The 19,029-nt window shown below is 42.5% G+C and overlaps 1 protein-coding gene across 2 annotated transcripts in view; it reads right to left on the bottom strand.

Annotated features, from left to right (window-relative positions):
- The window catches only part of STAB2 (stabilin 2), a 189,258-nt gene that overhangs the window by 67,365 nt on the left and 102,864 nt on the right, over window positions 1–19,029 (bottom strand). For both annotated transcript variants that reach the window (XR_013522061.1, XM_035257427.3), the window contains exons 29-34: window positions 18,861–18,997; window positions 18,293–18,407; window positions 16,031–16,108; window positions 6,039–6,137; window positions 5,843–5,950; window positions 2,477–2,608 (exon numbers count right to left, since the gene is read on the bottom strand). Coding sequence is in view for 1 of the 2 variants with exons in the window: in XM_035257427.3 (XP_035113318.3) it covers window positions 2,477–2,608; window positions 5,843–5,950; window positions 6,039–6,137; window positions 16,031–16,108; window positions 18,293–18,407; window positions 18,861–18,997 (669 nt within the window). In the remaining variant the exon portion in view is untranslated. The remainder of the gene's footprint in view (window positions 1–2,476; window positions 2,609–5,842; window positions 5,951–6,038; window positions 6,138–16,030; window positions 16,109–18,292; window positions 18,408–18,860; window positions 18,998–19,029) is intronic.

Here is a 19,029-nt window from a genome sequence, read left to right as displayed (position 1 = left end):
CCATGGGCATGCTGAGTTGTGCTGTAGACTAGTGGTTTTGGAGGTGGTAATGCTTTCCATAACCAAAACCTGAAGAATGCAACTGTTCCTTCAGTATGCCTCCACTTCATGGTTAATGTGCAAGCAACCCTCAGAAAGGCTAATGATAACAAGAATAAAAATAACTAAGAAATTAAAAAAAAATGGTATGTTTATATCTGTCCTTGTTTAGTGAGTCCGTAAGCATCCAAGGCATGGGAATGAAGTCTGTATCTAAATGCTGCCAAGTCAAATTCAACTTGGAGTTGCAATTTGTTTTGATTTTTAGGGAAGAATATTTTAATGAGTAATCAATGAAAAATGAATGAAGCCATGGATTCATTCATTAATATAACACATATAATTATTGGAAGTAAAAACATTCTTTGAAAAATTGGGGTGATGTGTGTGTGTGTGTGTGTGTGTGTGTGTGTGAGCATGTTTAGCAGGGCTGATTTTGGGAGAGGGAAAACTCAAGTTAAGATCCAATAATGGTTTAAAATTCATAAAATGAGTCATATATTATTATCCCAGAAATCCTCTTGGCAGCAATATTAGAATGACCCTACTAAGTGCTTTGAACTTCCAGGGAATATTAAAGTCCCTTACGATTTACTTGCAGTGAAATGAGTTTCTATTTGGATGTCGGGATAAATCTGTCTGAGGAGTTCCAAGGTCTGTGTACAATTGAAAAATTAATGGAAAACCTGACTTAGTCTCAAATGGTGATTATAATAATTTTCCAGAATTCTAAGATGCGGAGCTATTTTTAAATACCAAAAATGGAAGAACATTTGATGTGGTAATACGGTCAATTCGGCATTTTTAAAAGTCTAAATTATTTCCATTCTGAGATCTATCCAGAGAATTATGGATCACATTAAAATTTCGACTTGAACATGTCTACTCATTTAGAAAGCATTTCTCTACACTTCCACTGTCACAAGAGAAAGTAAATTAGTATCAATAAAAGCCTCTACTGCATTAATAATTCTCCAGATAAAAGAATTTCTGCACACATGGAAAAATGAACATTGCAGCTCTAAAACTGATTCAGCTAACTGCATTGGACATTAATCTCTATAAGATGAAATAAAAGATGACAGATACAGAGGCAAAAAAGTTCTCTGTCAATACAATAATTGCCAATCCTGGTAAGCAAAACAGTATATTTAAAAGGGTCTCCTTCAAATTATTACACAATAGGTAGACTTATCTGTGGGAGTCTGAGAAAAATACTTGAGGTTAGATTATTCTCGAATCAATGAAAAGTGAAAAAGACTTTTCCCCCTAAGCAGATGAAAAACATTTTACATAAAAATTTACTTGTTATTCAGTAATGACACCACTGAATAATTTTTTTAAGATTACGCTTTTTAGAAAGGTTCAAATATTATTGCTTATAAAGTTCTGTCATTAAGCCTTCATTTCAGTATAGTGTTTAGTGTCTCTTAAATCGTTTTAATTTTTCTTGTGAGAATTTACATTAGAATGAGTTTTTCTTATGAAATTTTCAAACTGATCTTTTAACTTGATGTTTGAAATATATGAGAATTTTATAATTGAAATATGTTATATAAGCCTCATGCATTCTTTCCTATGAATTGTAAACATGTTTAAATATTTGGGTGAGATAATGGGAGATCAACGCTGGAATACCACTGTGGTGGCTGGTTAGTCCTAGGACTGCAGTCTCTGTGGTTATACAATGATAATAATGAATAATGTTAATACACTTGGCTGCTGGCTCCTATGTATGCCATGCCACTTCCTGGTTGGGCCTGGATAGGTTGTCTCCTAGGTTCCCTTCCATCCTGAGTACTGCTTGGGAGCCATCTGTTGGGTTTGTTGTACCAGCACTGAAGGATGCCTATGACTGGAGATTCAATGCCACAATTTGTTTGGCTACCCTGATCATCTGAAGGCTGGCAACTGGGCAGGAGAGTGGGAGCTAGACAGTCTAGTTTAGGCTTTACTTTATGGTGAAACACAGACAACTCTTGTGTTTGTAAGGCTTAGGAAGCACTGGTGAGATTATTCCAATATGGACGTTGATATGATTTAGCTGTGTCCACATCCAAATCTCATCTTGAATTTCCACATGTCGTGGGAGGGACCAGTGGGAAGTAATTTAGTCATGGGGGGAGGTCTTTCTCATGCTGCTCTCGTGATAGTGATAACTCTCCAGAGAGCTGATGGTTTTCTACGGGGGAGTTTCCTGCACAAGCTCTCTTTTTGCCTGCTGCCATCCATGTAAGACATCACTTGTGCCTCCCTGCCTTCCACCATGATTATGAGGCCTCCCCAGCCACGTGGAACTGAGAGTTCGTTAAACCTCTTTTTCTTTCCAGTCTTGGGTATGTTTTTATCAGCAGTGTGAAAACAGACTAATGTAGAAGGATGAAGGATGACAGGAGCCAAGACACTCATTCCTGGGTTTTACATAAAAGGATCGCACCTGGTCATTGTGGAGAAAGAAGCCGAGGAGGTAGGAGAAACCCAGCATGGTCTCACGATGCATGCCATTGTGCAGGTCATTCTTCAGGAGTTTCTCCTCCAGGACCACGTGATACCGGAGGACGTCCTCCTCCTGGATCACACACAGAATTGAAAGTCAGTCAAGAGCTCAGCCTGACAGTTACCCAGCTTCTCCCATGTACTGTCACTGTGGAGATTACAAAGAGGAACAACAGGTCGTCCGTGAGGAAGTTTTGACAGAAGCATCAAGACACAATAGAGATTCAATATGAAAGTGAGTTGTGAAACAGATGGCTTCAGACAACTTGCAAATTTTCCAGATGGAACAGTTAATAACTTATTAGAGGATTCTACAACCCAGACTGAAGATATGACAGCTGGGGGTAGATTTTAAAGGTGATAATTCTTTGGACAGAACTGCTGAGAAGACAGAGTCCCACACCCTAGTCCACCTTTCACCTCTGGGGCAGTAGAGGAGCTTCACTAGGATGCTTCAAGGACCTCAATCTGTGTCTCCTGGAGACAGGGTGGCATGTTGGATGGGGTCTGACCCAGGCAGGGACTGCTGATGAGCTGCCCCTTGGTGCACTCAGGAGGGCTGCTGCTGTGGGATAGATCTGCACTTGCTTAGTTGGCTTGGGACAAGAATGTGGGTGTTTGCTGTGGCTCAGACATGAGGAGTATCTGAGACAGCCGATGGCAGCCTGGATGGGCAGTCTCCCCAGGGGCAGAGGTAGGGGTGGACTCTGTGGTTTTGGGGTCCTTCCTGCCCTCCTCCATCCCTCTTAACCTTCTTACCTTCTTGATGTTTCTTCCCAACCACCAACCCTTATTTCCCCTCTACTTCAAACCTAGTGAAACCAAAATGGAATTTAATGAGATCAGAAAGGGAAGCATTCTGTGGGAAGGAGAGGAGAAGGCTCTTAGGTGATTGCCTCTCAGCTGCAGACCCACCTCCTATACTCTGATGATGCTGGGGCTGAGGCTGTCCCCCACATTTCTCCTTTGCAAGGGACTCCCTATTAGGGTCTGCCAGCGAGCAGCTCTAGAGAGAGTTGGAGGGCTGGAGGCCTCACTCCTTCCTGTTCTCTCCCTGTTTTTATTGACATCACCCAGCCTCACTTCTCTTCCCTGTAGTGGCACCTGAATCTGCATGGCAGTTTCCTGTCACTCGCAAAGCCAGCTTAATCCCGCCCTCTCCACTCATAAGACACCAGCCAGACAATGCCTGAGCCTGGAGGTTTGGGTCTTGGACCTACAGAGACCTTCGCCACTCATCCAGGCTCAAAGACACAAGCACCAGCTGAAAAGTGACCCCTTCTCAGCAGTCTCTAGGTTTATACATTTTAGTAATTCCAACCTCCTCCCACTGTACTCCTAGCCTTAGGGGTCATAAGTGAATCCTGCAATTGCTACCATTGTGATATTGCTCTCTTGCTTTTTTAACCTTTCAATTATATTTATGCAGCTTTATAGCCAATAAACAATTCATTCTATCAAATTCTGTTTACGTAACTGTTATGTTTTTCATCTCCTGTGGACGCTGAGCGATTCAAGGACCAAGACCATTTCTGCACAAAGCTCTGTTGTGGAGCAGGGAGGGAAAAACTCATTTTAAATCCAATTCAAAGTGTTAATTATTGTAAGGAGTTGGATTCTTTATTTTTACTTGAGAGTGAGTTTGTGACTTAAAGTGTATTTGCCACCAAAGTGATTACAGGACTTTTTGGAAAGGCAGAGAGGCTATGGACTGCCTGAAGTTTCATTCTGGGGTGCAAAAAGAATATTTCTTGCTGAAGAGGTATAAGGAAATAGGGTGTGCTAGAGGGCAGGGGAAAGACAAGGAAGATGATTTCCAGTTCCATTCCAGGAGTTCAAGATGCCTGTTACAGGAATTTATGGCACTCTCCCTTCCTTCAGAGTTTATAATCTAGTTGGAGAGCTAAGACCTGCTTCCTTTAGAGGACAGTTCATCCTATTGGGGATACATGATAAACACTGAAAGGGGGTACACATGGTGTGAATTCAGAGGCGGGAGAGAGCATCTACACCTCGAGTGGCCAGAGCCATCTTCCCTGAGGAGGTGGGACTGGACACAATGAGTGGGGAGGGAAAATTTGGGGGGTGGTGAGGAAGAAAAGCAGCCTTTATTATTTCCTTATCAAATAAGAAAAATCCCCATTTTCTGAAAATTCAAACACTCTTTTTAGTCCAATAATGTGTCATTTCACTTTTCCATCCAAACCTTCCCATCCATAGCCACATACTTAACACAGCCTCATGTGGAGACTCTCCCACATATAATCCTCCCCATAGCAGAGCTACTGTGTGTTTTGTGCATATCCCTGGAATTAGGCACCTGAGCTCATAGGTACAAGCATGCAGGTGTCCCAGGAAGCTGGAATAATCCTCATGACCACCCCTCCTCCCCCACTCCCTAATCTGTTCCTAGTCCCAACAGCTGAGATGTCAGCTTCCGGGACCTAGAGGGTAGATTATCTCTTTCTTTCTCCTCTTATCCCTTTCTCTATCCTCCCTGATTCCTAACATCCAGGGGTAAATAGCCAAAGTTTGTCAAAGGGTTTTGTGAATTAATTCAAAAGCTTCAACTGTGCCAGTATCTGACTTAAAACTCTTTGGTAAGCCCTGTTTCTTACAAGATTAAGTCCAAATTACCCCTCCAGGTATCTAGGACTTCCAGAGGCTGGCCGCAATTTATCTGATATTCAGTGGTGGCTCCAGAAGTTTTATATAGGAGGGGCCCAGGACCGCCCCACCCCCAGCCGCACAAGAAGGGAAGTTTGTAGCTGGATTTGCATGGCAAGCACACTGTTTTCTCTTTCATCTTTATACTGGGTGGCTAGATGATGATGTTAAAACGATGAGGGTGGTACTGAAACTCCCCGAGAAGTCACCCCTGAGCCCACTCTTGTCTCCCACCCCTGCTCTGGAGAAACCATGTAATTTCTTTATGTGGTTTCATCACTCTGGCTAGAACCAGAGTGATGGTTGTATAGACAGATTCTAAACAGGCCAACACCTGTGGGCTTGGGCTGCCTTTGCTTGTATTTACATACACACACCAACACCACACCCTCAATGCACCATGCCTGCATCCTTGTATATACAGGTTCAAATGTGCAATTCCAGGGGCACATGTGTAACATCCAGTGCCTCTGACCTGGGGGAAGTCTGTGTATGGGAGAATCTCTGCACGAGTCCATATCAAGTATATGGCTCTGGATAAGGAAGGAGGAGTGAAATGGCACACAGCTAATGAATTGCAAACATTGAGTGCTTGAATTTTCACAAAATAAGATCCCTAGTTCTAGTTCTTGATACCTACTAGAGACAGGACTTTCTTCTCCCTGATGTAATTCTCGATAGCATTGTTGTTCGGAGCAAACACCGTGTAGGCACTGGCAGCCTCAATTGCATTCGCCAGGTTATATTGCTGCGATAGAAAGAGACAAGAGCACGTGAGGGATTCCTGTTCTTGGGTAACCTGAGCATGGCGGCCAGGTAGAGAATGTGGTACTTGCCATGATGTAGCCCCGGAAGATGGAATAGTCAGGCATCTGTTCTAGTCGGGTGAGCAGGTTTGGTAAGGAGCCCATTAGAGCTCTTTGTGGGACCAGCACCTGAAAAAAGAAACCCCAGCACCCTGTTAGCATGTTTTGGTATGACCTACTGCTTGTGTATACACGTGAGAGTCTAATGCCATTAACTTCTTCAGGCAGTTAAATGGATTGACATTAACAACCTTTTGAAGATTACTCACAGAATAAAAATATTCCAGCATACAGTGTGACAAGGCTGGAGGAGACTTGGAGATGTTATTCATTCAATTTCATGCCTTACCCTTAAACCTCCTTGATTAGAGAGAATTTCATCTTGCACAAAAAACTTTCAGCTTCCCCTAAGTAATTAATTTCAACTTGCATTAATCTACCTTGTCAGAGAAGACCTTAGACCAAGACTAACTGAAACGTGGCAGGTTGCAGCTAATATCTAATCCATTCTTCTTTGGTTGCTGTTCTTTTGTTTATTCTTTAGGTTCTTCATTTCTTTTCCTGGAAGTCTCAAATCTACTGCAACCCAGTGGCCCGAATCTGGCTTGTGAAACTGTTTTGTTTAGCTCATGCTGTGTAATAATAGGGCATTTTTACACAGAAATTCAGACTGCTGACTTCTTTTTAAAAACATCAGTCTGGATTTCTGCAGACACAAAGCAGCAGAGAGTAGCAGCAGCCACTTTCATGACTGTCCCCACCACTCCCTAATGTCTTCTACCTGGGACATTCCCCTTACTCATTTTGCTAACATCTGGACATTTGGGTTTGCAAGTCCTGCCTAATTAACCTTCTGGCCCAAATCACTATTTTCACCTTTGCATTCTACCTAGAACCTTGTCAGATTGAACACTTAAACACTGGAGTGTTTTTCTAATCCGATCAGCCTTTTCCCAACATTTATTGCATGCCTACTATAGGCCAGGCAGTGGGTATACAAGTGTGACTGAGGCCTGGGTTCTGCCCTCAATGAGCTCACAGCATATTACAGTAGAAAGCCCAATCCAGTCTGCTGCTTGTACTTAAAAGTAAAATTGTATTGGAACAGCCATGTAAATTTGTTTACACATCTTTGCACTGCAATGGCAGAGTTGAAGAGCTATGATGGAGACCATGTGACCTGCAAAGCCTAATAATTGCCATCTGGCTTTTTCTAGAAACACTGTACGAAAACATTGTGTTAAAGGAAGACAGATACATTTCTGAGTTGTTGGAGCTGAAGGGGGAGGGGGGCTTAAGGTGATAGGTGATTAGATGAGATTTGGCAGATTCGAGAACTATGAGGAGAAGGCCTGATAGAAGTTGATGGTTCTATGTCCATGTCACATAACAATAGGCTATGAGGAGGGCCACTGAAAATCAAGAAAAAGGCCCTCCTTTCTCTAGGACTGCAAACTCCAAATGGGGGTACAACAGCATGGGGAGTGAAGTGGACTGAGATTAGGCTACCAGCCACTTTGGCCAGGCACATTTATGCAGGGCACAATGGCAGCCCTGACTGCGATGCCTTCGATGCCAGCGGACAGACACAGAAGGAGCTCCTTAGGGAGTGCCTGCAGCCCAGAGGCTATGTAGATAACCGAATCAATTAACTGCCATCCCCAGAACCGCTTCATCAATCCTGTTACTTAACCATGAGGAGTCTCTGTTGTCTCGTTTGTAATGAGAATAATACAGCACTTAGGAGACAGGTTGAGAGGCTGCTCTACTAATGAGGTTGTGTGCATCAAAAAAAGCAAAGAGGTTTTGAGAAGCTGGCGTGGTGAGAACAACCCAGGACTGAAGCTCTCGGTGAAGTGTGGAGGGTGAGTCAGGGTCACATTTCCAGACGGATCTTTGTTGCCCACAGAACAGGGAAATTCACAGGTATAGGAGAGACGCGGGATGCCAGCGAAGCGGTTTTGGCTGGTGCAGCCAGCGGCCAGTGCCGTAGCGCAGCAGCGCTCCACAGCACTCCGCACAAAGTGCACTGGTCCGGGTGCCCTGTTGAACCAGCAATCTGAGACCTTGGAGGGCAGATTGGCATATCCATCTGATTGAACGGGACTTGGACAGTGAGCCAGGCCAGGAGATTCCAGGAAAACGGCGTTTTGGCCAGCACAGTGGGACAAACAAAATGGTGATTCCAAACGCTCTGGGTGGAGAGTTTCACTGCAGGCACAGCTGAACCCAGGACGGTGCAGCTCGGTGGGGGAGGGGCGTCCGCCATTACCGAGGCAATCTGCCCCTACTGAGGTACACTCTCATTGCTGACGCAGCCTGCCATTGCCGAGGCAACCCGCCACAACAGAGAGACTCTGCTGCAGGTCGGAGACCGCAGCAGCAGGGCAGAGCTTGCAGCAACAGTGTGGACCTCACACCAGCAGGGTGGAGCCTCGGCAGGCAAATAGTGACTAGACTGCCTCCTAGCTGGGCAGGACAGCACAACGGTCACTCATAAAGAAAGCCCCAACCCCCCAAGACAGAGCATCTGAGAAAAAAAGGGTTTTTCTTTTATGAGTTCTGCTGCAGCAGAATTAAACATAGCAGCCTAACAGCCCTGAATAAACAACAGAGCTCACAGCTCAGCACTTGAGCTCCTGTAAACTACAGACTCTCTCCTCAAGCAGCTCCCTGACCCCTATACATCCAAAAGACTGACATTTGGCAGGCATCATTCTGGGACAAAGATAGCAGAAAAAGAAACTGGTAGCATCCCTCACTGTTCCACAGATGCTATAGGTGCACCCCAGACAAGCAGGGCCTGGAGTGGACCTCAGAAGTCGTACAGCGGAGGGGCTAGACTGGTAGAAGGAAAACCAAGTAATAGAAATACTTCATCATCAACAATCTGGGGGGTCCACTCACAGACCCAATCGAAAAGTCAGCAACTACTCAGACGACAGGTGGATAAATCCACAAAGATGGGAAGAAACCAGCGCAAAAAGGAGGAAAACACCCAAAACCAGAACATCTCGCCTCCTACAAAGGACCAAAACTCCTCACCAGAAAGGGAACAAAGCTGGACGGAGAATGACTATGATGAAATGATGGAATTAGACTTCAGAAGGTGGGTAATGAGAAACTTTTGTGAGCTAAAAAAACATGTTTTAAATCAATGCAAAGAAACTAAGAACCTTGAAAAAAGATTCGAGGAAATGATAACAAGAATGGATAACTTAGAGAGGAATATGAATGAATTGAAGGAGCTGAAAAACACAACACGAGAACTTCGTGAAGCATGCACAAGTTTCAACAGCCAAATTCACCAAGCAGAAGAAAGAATATCAGAAGTTGAAGGTAAACTCAATGAAATAAAACAAGAAACCAAGATTAGAGAAAAAAGCACAAAAAGGAATGAACAAAGTCTCCAAGAAATGTGGGACTATGTGAAGAGACCTAACCTACGTTTGATAGGTGTACCAGAATGTGACCAAGAGAATGAATCCAAGCTGGAAAATACTCTTCAGGATATTATCCAGGAACATTTCCCCAACCTAGCAAGGCAGGCCAACACTCAAATTCAGGAAATACAGAGAACACCACAAAGATATTCCGCAAGAAAAGCAACCCCAAGGCACATAATCGTCAGATTCACCAGGGTTAAAATAAAGGAGAAAATACTAAGGGCAGCCAGAGAGAAAGGTCAGGTCACCCTCAAAGGGAAGCCCATCAGACTCACAGCAGATCTCTCGGCAGAAACTCTACAAGCTAGAAGAGAGTGGGGGCCAATATTCAACATCCTTAAAGAAAAGAACTTTCAACCAAGAATTTCATATCCAGCCAAACTGAGCTTCATAAGTGAAGGAAAAATAAAATCCTTTGCAAACAAGCAAGTACTCAGAGATTTTGTCACCACCAGGCCTGCTTTACAAGAGCTCCTGGAAGAGGCACTACACATAGAAAAGAACAACCAGTACCAGCCATTCCAAAATCACACGAAATGCTAAAGAGCATCAACATAATGAAGAATCTACATCAACTAACGGGCAAAACAGCCAGCTAGCATCAAAATGGCAGGATCGAATTCACACATAACAATATTAACCCTAAATGTAAATGGGCTAAATGCTAAATGCACCAAGCAAAAGATACAGACTGGCAAATTGGATAAAAAACCAAAACCCATCAGTGTGCTGTATCCAGGAAACCCATCTCACATGCAAGGATACACGAAGGCTCAAAATAAAGGGATGGAGGAAGATTTACCAAGCAAATGGAGAGCAAAAAAAAGCAGGAGTTGCAGTTCTCATCTCTGATAAAATAGACTTTAAAGCAACAAAGATCAAAAGAGACAAAGAAGGCCATTACATAATGGTAAAAGGATCAATACAACAAGAAGAGCTAATGATCCTAAACATATATGGACCCAATACAGGAGCACCCAGATACATAAGGCAAGTTCTTAATGACTTACAAAGAGACTTAGACTCCCACACAATAATAGTGGGAGACTTTAACACTCCACTGTCAATATTAGACAGATCAACCAGACAGAAAATCAACAAGGATATCCAGGGCTTGAACTCAGACCTGGAGCAAGCAAACCTGATAGACATTCACAGAACTCTCCACCCCAAATCCACAGAATACACATTCTTCTCAGCACCACATCACACCTACTCTAAAATTGACCACATAATTGGAAGTAAAGCACTCCTCAGCAAATGCATAACAACTGAAATCATAACAAACAGTCTCTCAGACCATAGTGCAATCAAGTTAGAACTCAGAATTCAGAAACAAACCCAGAACCGCACAGCTTCATGGAAACTGAACAACTGGCTCTTGAATGTTGACTGGATAAACAATGAAATGAAGGCAGAAATAAAGAAGTTCTTCAAAACCAATAAGAACGAACACACAACATGCCAGAATCTCTGGGACACATTTAAAGCAGTCTCTAGAGGAAAACATATAGCAATAAGTGCCCATATGAGGAGAATGGAGAGATCCAAAATTGACATCCTATCGTCAAAATTGAAAGATCTAGAGGAGCAAGATCAAAAAAACTCAAAACCCAGCAGAAGACAAGAAATAACTAAGATCAGAGCTGAAGTGAAGGAGATAGAGACACAAAAAACCCTTCAAAAAAAATCAATAAATCCAAGAGCTGGTTTTTTGAAAAGATCAACAAAATAGACAGACCACTAGCCAGACTGATAAAAAAGAAAAGAGAGAACAACCAAATAGATGCAATAAAAAATGATAAAGGGGAAATCACCACAGATTCCAAAGAAATTCAAACCATCATCAGAGAATACTACAAACAACTCTATGCACATAAACTAGTAAACCTGGAAGAAATGGATAAATTCCTGGACACCTGTGTCCTCCCAAGTCTAAACCAGGAGGAAGCTGAAACTATGAATAGACCAATAACAAGGTCAGAAGTCAAGGCAGCAATTAAGAGCCTACCACTCAAAAAAAGCCCAGGTCCAGATGGTTCACAGCTGAATTCTACCAGACACACAAAGAGGAGCTGGTACCATTCCTTCTGAAACTATTCCAGATAATCCAAAAAGAGGGAATCCTTCCCAAATCATTTTATAAGGCCAACATCATCCTGATACCAAAACCTGGCAGAGACCCAACAAGAAGAGAGAACTTCAGGCCAATATCCATGATGAACATAGATGCAAAAATCTTCAATAAAATATTGGCAAGCCGATTGCAACAGCACATCAAAAAGCTTATCCATCACGATCAAGTAGGTTTCATCCCGGGGATGCAAGGCTGGTTCAACATACGCAAGTCTATCAACGTAATTCACCACATAAACAGAACCAAAAACAAAAACCACATGATTATCTCAATTGATGCAGAGAAGGCATTTGACAAAATTCAACAGCCCTGTATGCTAAAAACCCTCAATAAACTCGGTATCTATGGAACGTATCTCAAAGTAATAAAAGCTATTTATGACAAACCAACAGCCAATATCATACTGAATGGGCAAAAACTGGAAGCATTCCCTTTGAAATCCGGCACTAGACAAGGATGCCCTCTTTCACCACTCCTATTCAATATAGTACTGGAAGTTCTAGCCAGAGCAATCAGGCAAGAAAAAGAAATAAAGGGTATTCAAATAGGAAAGGTGGAAGCCAAATTGTCTCTATTTGCAGATGACATGATAGTATACCTAGAAGACCCCATCGCCTCAGCCCAAAAACTCCTGAAACTGATAAGCAACTTCAGCAAAGTCTCAGCATATAAAATCAATGTGCAAAAATCACAAGCATTCCTCTACACCAATAACAGACTTAAAGAGAGCCAAATCAAGAACGAACTGACATTCACAATTGCTACAAAAAGAATAAAATACCTAGGAATACAACTCACAAGGAACGTAAGGGACCTCTTCAAGGAAAACTACCACTGCTCAACGAAATCAGAGAGGACACAAACAGATGGAGAAACATTCCATGTTCATGGTTAGGAAGAATCAATATCGTGAAAACGGCTATACTGCCCAAAGTAATTTACAGAATCAATGCTATCCCCATCAAGCTACCTTTGACTTTCTTCAGAGAACTGGAAAAAACCACCATGAACTTCATATGGAACCAAAAGAGAGCCTGCATAGCCAAGTCAATTCTAAGCAAAAAGAACACAGCGTGGGGCATCACACTACCGGATTTCAAACTATACTACAAGGCTACAGTAATCAAAACAGCATGGTACTGGTACCAAAACAGAGATATAGACCAATGGAACAAAACAGAAGCATCGAAGGCAACACAACATATCTACAACCATACAATCTTTGATAAACTGGACAAAAACAAGCAATGGGGAAAGGATTCCCTGTTTGATAAATGCTGTTGGGAAAACTGGCTAGCCATGTGCAGAAAGCAGAAACTGGACCCCTTCCTGACACCTTACACTAAAATTAACTCCAGATGGATTAAAGACTTAAACATAAGACCTGGCACCATAAAAACCCTAGAAGAAAATCTAGGCAAAACCACCCAGGATATAGGAGTAGGCAAGGACTTCATGAACAAAACACCAAAAGCATTGGCAACAAAAACCAAAATAGACAAATGGGACCTAATCAAACTCCACAGCTTCTGCACAGCAAAAGAAACAGTCACTAGAGTGAATCGGCAACCAACAGAATGGGAAAAAATTTTTGCAGTTTACCCATCTGACAAAGGGCTGATATCCAGAATTTACAAAGAACTCAAATAGATTTGCAGAAAAAAACAAACAAGCCCATTCAAAAATGGGCAAAGGATATGAACAGACTCTTTGCAAAAGAAGACATATATGAGGCCAACAAACATATGAGAAAATGCTCATCATCACTGGTCATTAGAGAGATGCAAATCAAAAGCACATTGAGATACCATCTCACGCCAGTTAGAATGGCAATCATTAAAAAATCTGGAGACAACAGATGCTGGAGAGGCTGTGGAGAAAAAGGAACACTTTTACACTGTTGGTGGGAGTGTAAATTAGTTCAACCGTTGTGGAAGACAGTGTGGTGATTCCTCAAGGCCTTAGAAATAGAAATTCCATTTGACCCAGCAATCCCATTACTGGGTATATATCCAAAGGACTATAAATCGTTCTACTATAAGGACACATGCACACGAATGTTCATTGCAGCACTGTTTACAATAGCAAAGACCTGGAACCAACCCAAATGCTAATCGATGATAGACTGGATTGGGAAAATGTGGCACATATACACCATGGAATATTATGCAGCAATCAGAAATGATGAGTTTGTGTCGTTTGTAGGGACATGGATGAATCTGGAGAACATCATTCTCAGCAAACTGACACAAGAACAGAAAATGAAATACCGCATATTCTCACTCATAGGCGGGTGATGAAAAATAAGAACACATGGACACAGGGAGGGGAGTACTAAACACTGGGGTCTCTTGGGGGGGAAAAGAGGAGGGCCAGTGGGCGGGGGGAGCTGGCGAGGGATAGTCTGGGGAGAAATGCCAAATGTGGGTGAAGGGGAGAAAGGAAGCAAAACACACTGCCATGTGTGTACCTATGCAACTGTCTTGCATGTTCTGCACATGTACCCCAAAACCTAAAATGCAATAAAAAATTAAAAAAATAAATCAACTTTGAATACTTAAAAAAAAAAAAACAAAAAAAGCAAAGAGTGGAGGTAACTATTTATTTATTTATTTATTTGATGGAGTCTTGCACTGTCACTTGGGCTGAAGTGCAGTGGTGTGATCTTAGCTCACTCTGCCTCCTGGGTTCAAGCAATTCTCCTGCCTCAGCCTCCCAAGTAGTTGGGACTACAGATACGTGCCACCATGCCCAGCTAAGTTTTTGTATTTTTAGTAGAGACAGGGTTTTACCATGTTAACCAGGATAGTCTCCATCTCCTGACCTCGTGATCCACCTGTCTCAGCCTGCCAAAGTTCTGGGATTACGGGCATAAACCACTGCGCCCAGTCTTTTTTTTTTTTTTTTTCATATGGCATCTCACTCTGTTGCCCAGGCTAGAGTGCAATGGCACAATCTTGGCTCACTGCAACCTCGCTTTAAGCCTCCTGGGTTAAAGCGATTCTCTTGCTTCAGCCTCCTGAGCAGTTGGGATTACAGGCATGCACCATAACACCCAGCTATTTTTTTGTATTTAGTAAAGATGGGGCTTCACCATGTTGGCCAGGCTGGTCTTGAACTCCTGACCTAAGGTGATCCATCATCTTTGGCCTCCCAAATGTGCTGGGATTACAGGTGTGAGCCACCATCCAGTCAACTTTATGTTCTTAAAATTTTTTTTAGTACTTTGGAGAGCCAGGATTGGAAAAGAAAAAGATCCTTGATAAATAACATTAGTTTGCATTAGATGAAGCTATATTCCCTGTAAGTGACAAATCACTTGCACAAAATTCTTGTTTCTAAGTGCCCCTTGATGATATGGCAGAACCACAAGATCTTTGCAACAATGAGACCAGAAATTTTACAAACAGCCTCTTTTCCAAATAGAAACCTTTTCTGTAACTTAAAATCAGTAAGTGGCCACATAAGTGCCAAGTGTGAACAATTTTAATTAAAACACAATTTTTTTTTCCTGATCTTCCACCTTACAAGAATTCCCAATGTACCCTAAATTCCAACTTGTAACTTTCATTTTAAATAAAGATCCTAACATGGTAACTGAAAACTGCAGGGTAGCTTATAACGCCATTTCTTATTATTCTTTTTTTTCCTATGTCATGCCATTGTTAAACTGGGTATCAGAAGAAAATAAAAATGTCACAGTGCTTTTTATATTCTTTTCCACTTTTTTCCAAAGGGCCTTTCCTACGTCATTTTTTAGGGTGCAACAACGCAGATAGGAGAGTGGAAAAGTGACACATAGTCACGTGTCTCTCCTCCAGTTCTTGACTACCTCCCCTTTGGTTTATAGACTTCCCAGTGCCAGGGTGCTTAAGTTCACATGCCTTTGTATTTTTTGAGACAGAGTCTCACTCTGTTGCCCAGGCTAGAGTGCAGTGGCTGGAAAACAGCTCATTGTAGTCTCGACCTCCTGGGCTCAAGTGACCCTCCTGCCTCAGCTTCCTGAATAGCTGGGAGAACACAGGTGCATGCATTGTTTTTTTTTTTTTTTTTTTTGGTAGAGACAGGATCTCACTAGGTTAACCAGACTGGTCTTGAATTCCTTGGCTCAAGCAATCCTCCTGCTTCAGTCTCCCAAAGTGCTAGGACTATAGGCATGAGCCACAGCACTTGTCCTGAAGTGTCTTTTGAGATGTTTCCATAAACAAGAAAGATAATAGGTGTGACCACATTGATAAAGGGCCTATTGCAGAATATGGGCTGGGCAAATGGGAACTGAGTCTTACTGAATCAAGAGAGTCTCTAGATGGTTTTAAAATAAAAGTCATAAGGTACAGTACCAGTTACCTTCCATATAAGGCTAAAAAAATTGCTGTCCAGGAGGATAAATAACAAAGGGAAAAGAGATGCCACATGCACAGGAAGATGGAATCTTGTACCTTGTTGATGATGTGTATCACTCCATTTGTGGCTGCATTGTCCCCATCGACAATGGAGGCCCCTTCAATTGTGATATTCTGTAAATGCAAACCACAGTGGGAAGGTGAGTCTTTATGGAACACACCTCGGGGTTGAGATGATCTCTGGAATTTCTGCTTTTTAAGCAACAGTGATCTTCATACTTTCAGGCCATGAGCCACAGTAAGAAATACCTTTAACTTGTCCCCCCCCCCCCACACACACACGAAATAGTACTTCCCCCTATGTGAGAGGCACTCTGATCATCTAGTCAATTCTATTCTATGCAATTTCATTTATAAAAGTGCTGTTCGAGGCTTATAAAAGTGACCCTGTGGTTTGACCCTGGAGACAGCATTGTGGGTTGGGCTGTGCCCCCCCAACCCCCACAATTTGCATGCTGAAGTCCTAACCCCTAGTACCTCAGGTGGTGACCTTATTTACAGACAGGGTCTTTACAGAGGTTAAGTTACAGATCAAGTTAAAGTGAAGCCCTTAGGGTAGACCCTAATCCAATTTCACTGGTATCCTCACAAGCAGCAGGAATTTGCACAGAGACAGCTACACTCAGATACTGCCATGTGAACCTGAAGATGCCATCTACAACCCAAGGAGAGGGGCCCAAGACAGCCCCTTTCCTCACAGCCTAAGAAGGAACCAACCCTGCTCACACCTTGATCTTGGACTTCCAGCCTCCAGAACCGTGAGAAAATAAATGCCTGTTGTTTAAGCCTCCCAGTCCTGTACTTTGTTATGGTAGTGCTGGCAAACGAATACAGATGGCAACTGACTTTCCTGATCAGAATACAACTACTTTTTAAGACTATGAATTGCATAAGGAATGGGGGTAAGTAAAACCCAACCCACTCACCCACCCAGCCACCAATCAACACTAACTGGGCTCTACTCTTTCTGGTTTCCTCTCCTCCTCTCCCCAGTTGAAATCCCTGCTAGGAACCCTGGTCTTGCCTTACCCTGAGCAACTCCCAAGTCACATCTGCAGAGGCCTTGAAGAAAACCCTCCTGGCAGGAGATATTTATATAGGACATAGGAATGAACTCATTAAAAACATATCTTTAATGGTTAGCTCCTCTAGGTCAGGGGCCTTGATTGATTTACCTCTGAATCTGTAGGGCCTGGGATATGGCTGACCAGATGGGTATTTAGTTAATGCTTGCTAAGAGAATCAATGATTTGAAACATCAATATATCAGCATGATTGTAGGAATCACCTTACAATGTACATCAAAACATCATACTGTACACTTTAAAATACACAATTTTAATTAAAAACCTGATGGAAAATAACTCCAATGTCACCAGAATTATCAGCATAAGATATTAAAAAGCCATAAGACCACTGGTTTCTGCTTTCTAAAAGAAAATATCTGATAAGCCACATATATTTAGGTATTACTAGGCATAGATGTTTTTCATAGTGCTCATACCAATGAGTGGGAGGATAGAAATGCTCTAGGGCAGTAATTCTCAAACATTTTGACTGTGGCCCATGGTTCATGGATGTAGCAGTTCTCACTTTGCAGTGGAATCTTCATTCTCATCTTGTGCAATTCACAGAAAGAGCTCTGAACCACTGCCCGTGCAGCCAGGCAGCCAGACTCCCTCATAGAATTCTGAATCAGAGTCTTTGACACACTGCAGGAAGCGCCAGATGATAAGCTTCCCTGGGGCTGGGCTCTTCCTTGGGCATTGCCCTATCTCCAGCACCTAGATCTGTGCTGGTACACGGTAGCAGGTGCTTAATAGTGGTTGATTGACTGACTCTAACTTCATATAAAATTTCATTCCTCTATAAAGATTCAATTATGTAAAGACTGAATATGTATAGATTCAACTCTATAAAGATTCAATTTAATTTCCCCCAAAAGATTCAATGACTAATAACCAGGTCTTAATCAACTATGCATCAAAAGGAAAGTTGTGGAACTGCACATCTTTTACTCTTTCTGGATCAGTCTATGGTCTGATGTGAGATTTGTGGCCTATCAGTGGGCAGAAGGCCACATTTTAGAGGATCACTGCTATAGGGTGACATGTGTGTGTGTGTGTGTGTTTATTGATATGTGATAATTTTGCAGCTGGGTGATATCCACATGAGGGATTCTGTTCTCTGTAGTTTTGCACATGTTTAGAAGTTCCCATACTATGGAAATTTAAAAAGTACAATATAAACCAAGATGTTATGTTTCAAGTAAAGAGACAAATTCCAGAGCTCTCTTACCCCATTCACCTTCTCCAGGTGAAGAAAGCTGCCCGGCAAAGACGTTGCCAACGTGTCAGAGGAAGACAGGGTCTGCAGATCTGCCACTCTGTATGTGCCTTGTAGTGTATGGTATCTGAAACAACAGTCCACAAGGGCTATGATTCAGAATCAACGCATGGGGCTGTAGTATCACTGAGTAGTTAAGAGAACAGGCTCTGGAGCCAGACTGCCATATTCAAAATTCAAGCTCCCGATTCAGTTATCAGCCTTGGCTTGAGTTAATTACTTAACCATGCTGTGCCCTGGTTTCCACATCTGTAAAATGGGAATCATTACAATATCTATCATAAGGTTGTTGAGAGAATTAACTGGGCTATATGTAAAGTGGTAAAACAGTGCTTGGCAGAATTGCCTGTCAGAAATCTTTGACTATTACTATCCTGGGGGCGAGAAGAAAGGGGAATCCTAGAACATGTTCAGCTCCGTGAATTTGAAGGACCATGTGGCTTCCCTACATTGAACTTCAAAGACATGTTCACACAGATGCCATTCAGATACGGTGTAAAATAAAATAAGTAACACCTACTTTATTAGGGATGGAATATTGCTCTGTGACAACCAGAAGCTTTTCTCATCCTGGTCCATGTCCTCAGTAGCTTGTTGGGAAGGCACAAGGACAGTGAGGTTTGAAATGGCTGACAGCGTGGGTTGTAGAGAAGCATTCTGAACCGCAGAAAGAAAATAAAGTGACCTGC

The sequence above is a fragment of the Callithrix jacchus genome, chromosome 9, assembly GCF_049354715.1.
Source record: "Callithrix jacchus isolate 240 chromosome 9, calJac240_pri, whole genome shotgun sequence".
NCBI classification, from domain to species: Eukaryota; Metazoa; Chordata; class Mammalia; order Primates; family Cebidae; genus Callithrix; species Callithrix jacchus.
The sequence above is the reverse complement of the archived record's forward strand: the minus strand, read 5'-3'. Positions and strand labels throughout refer to the sequence as shown.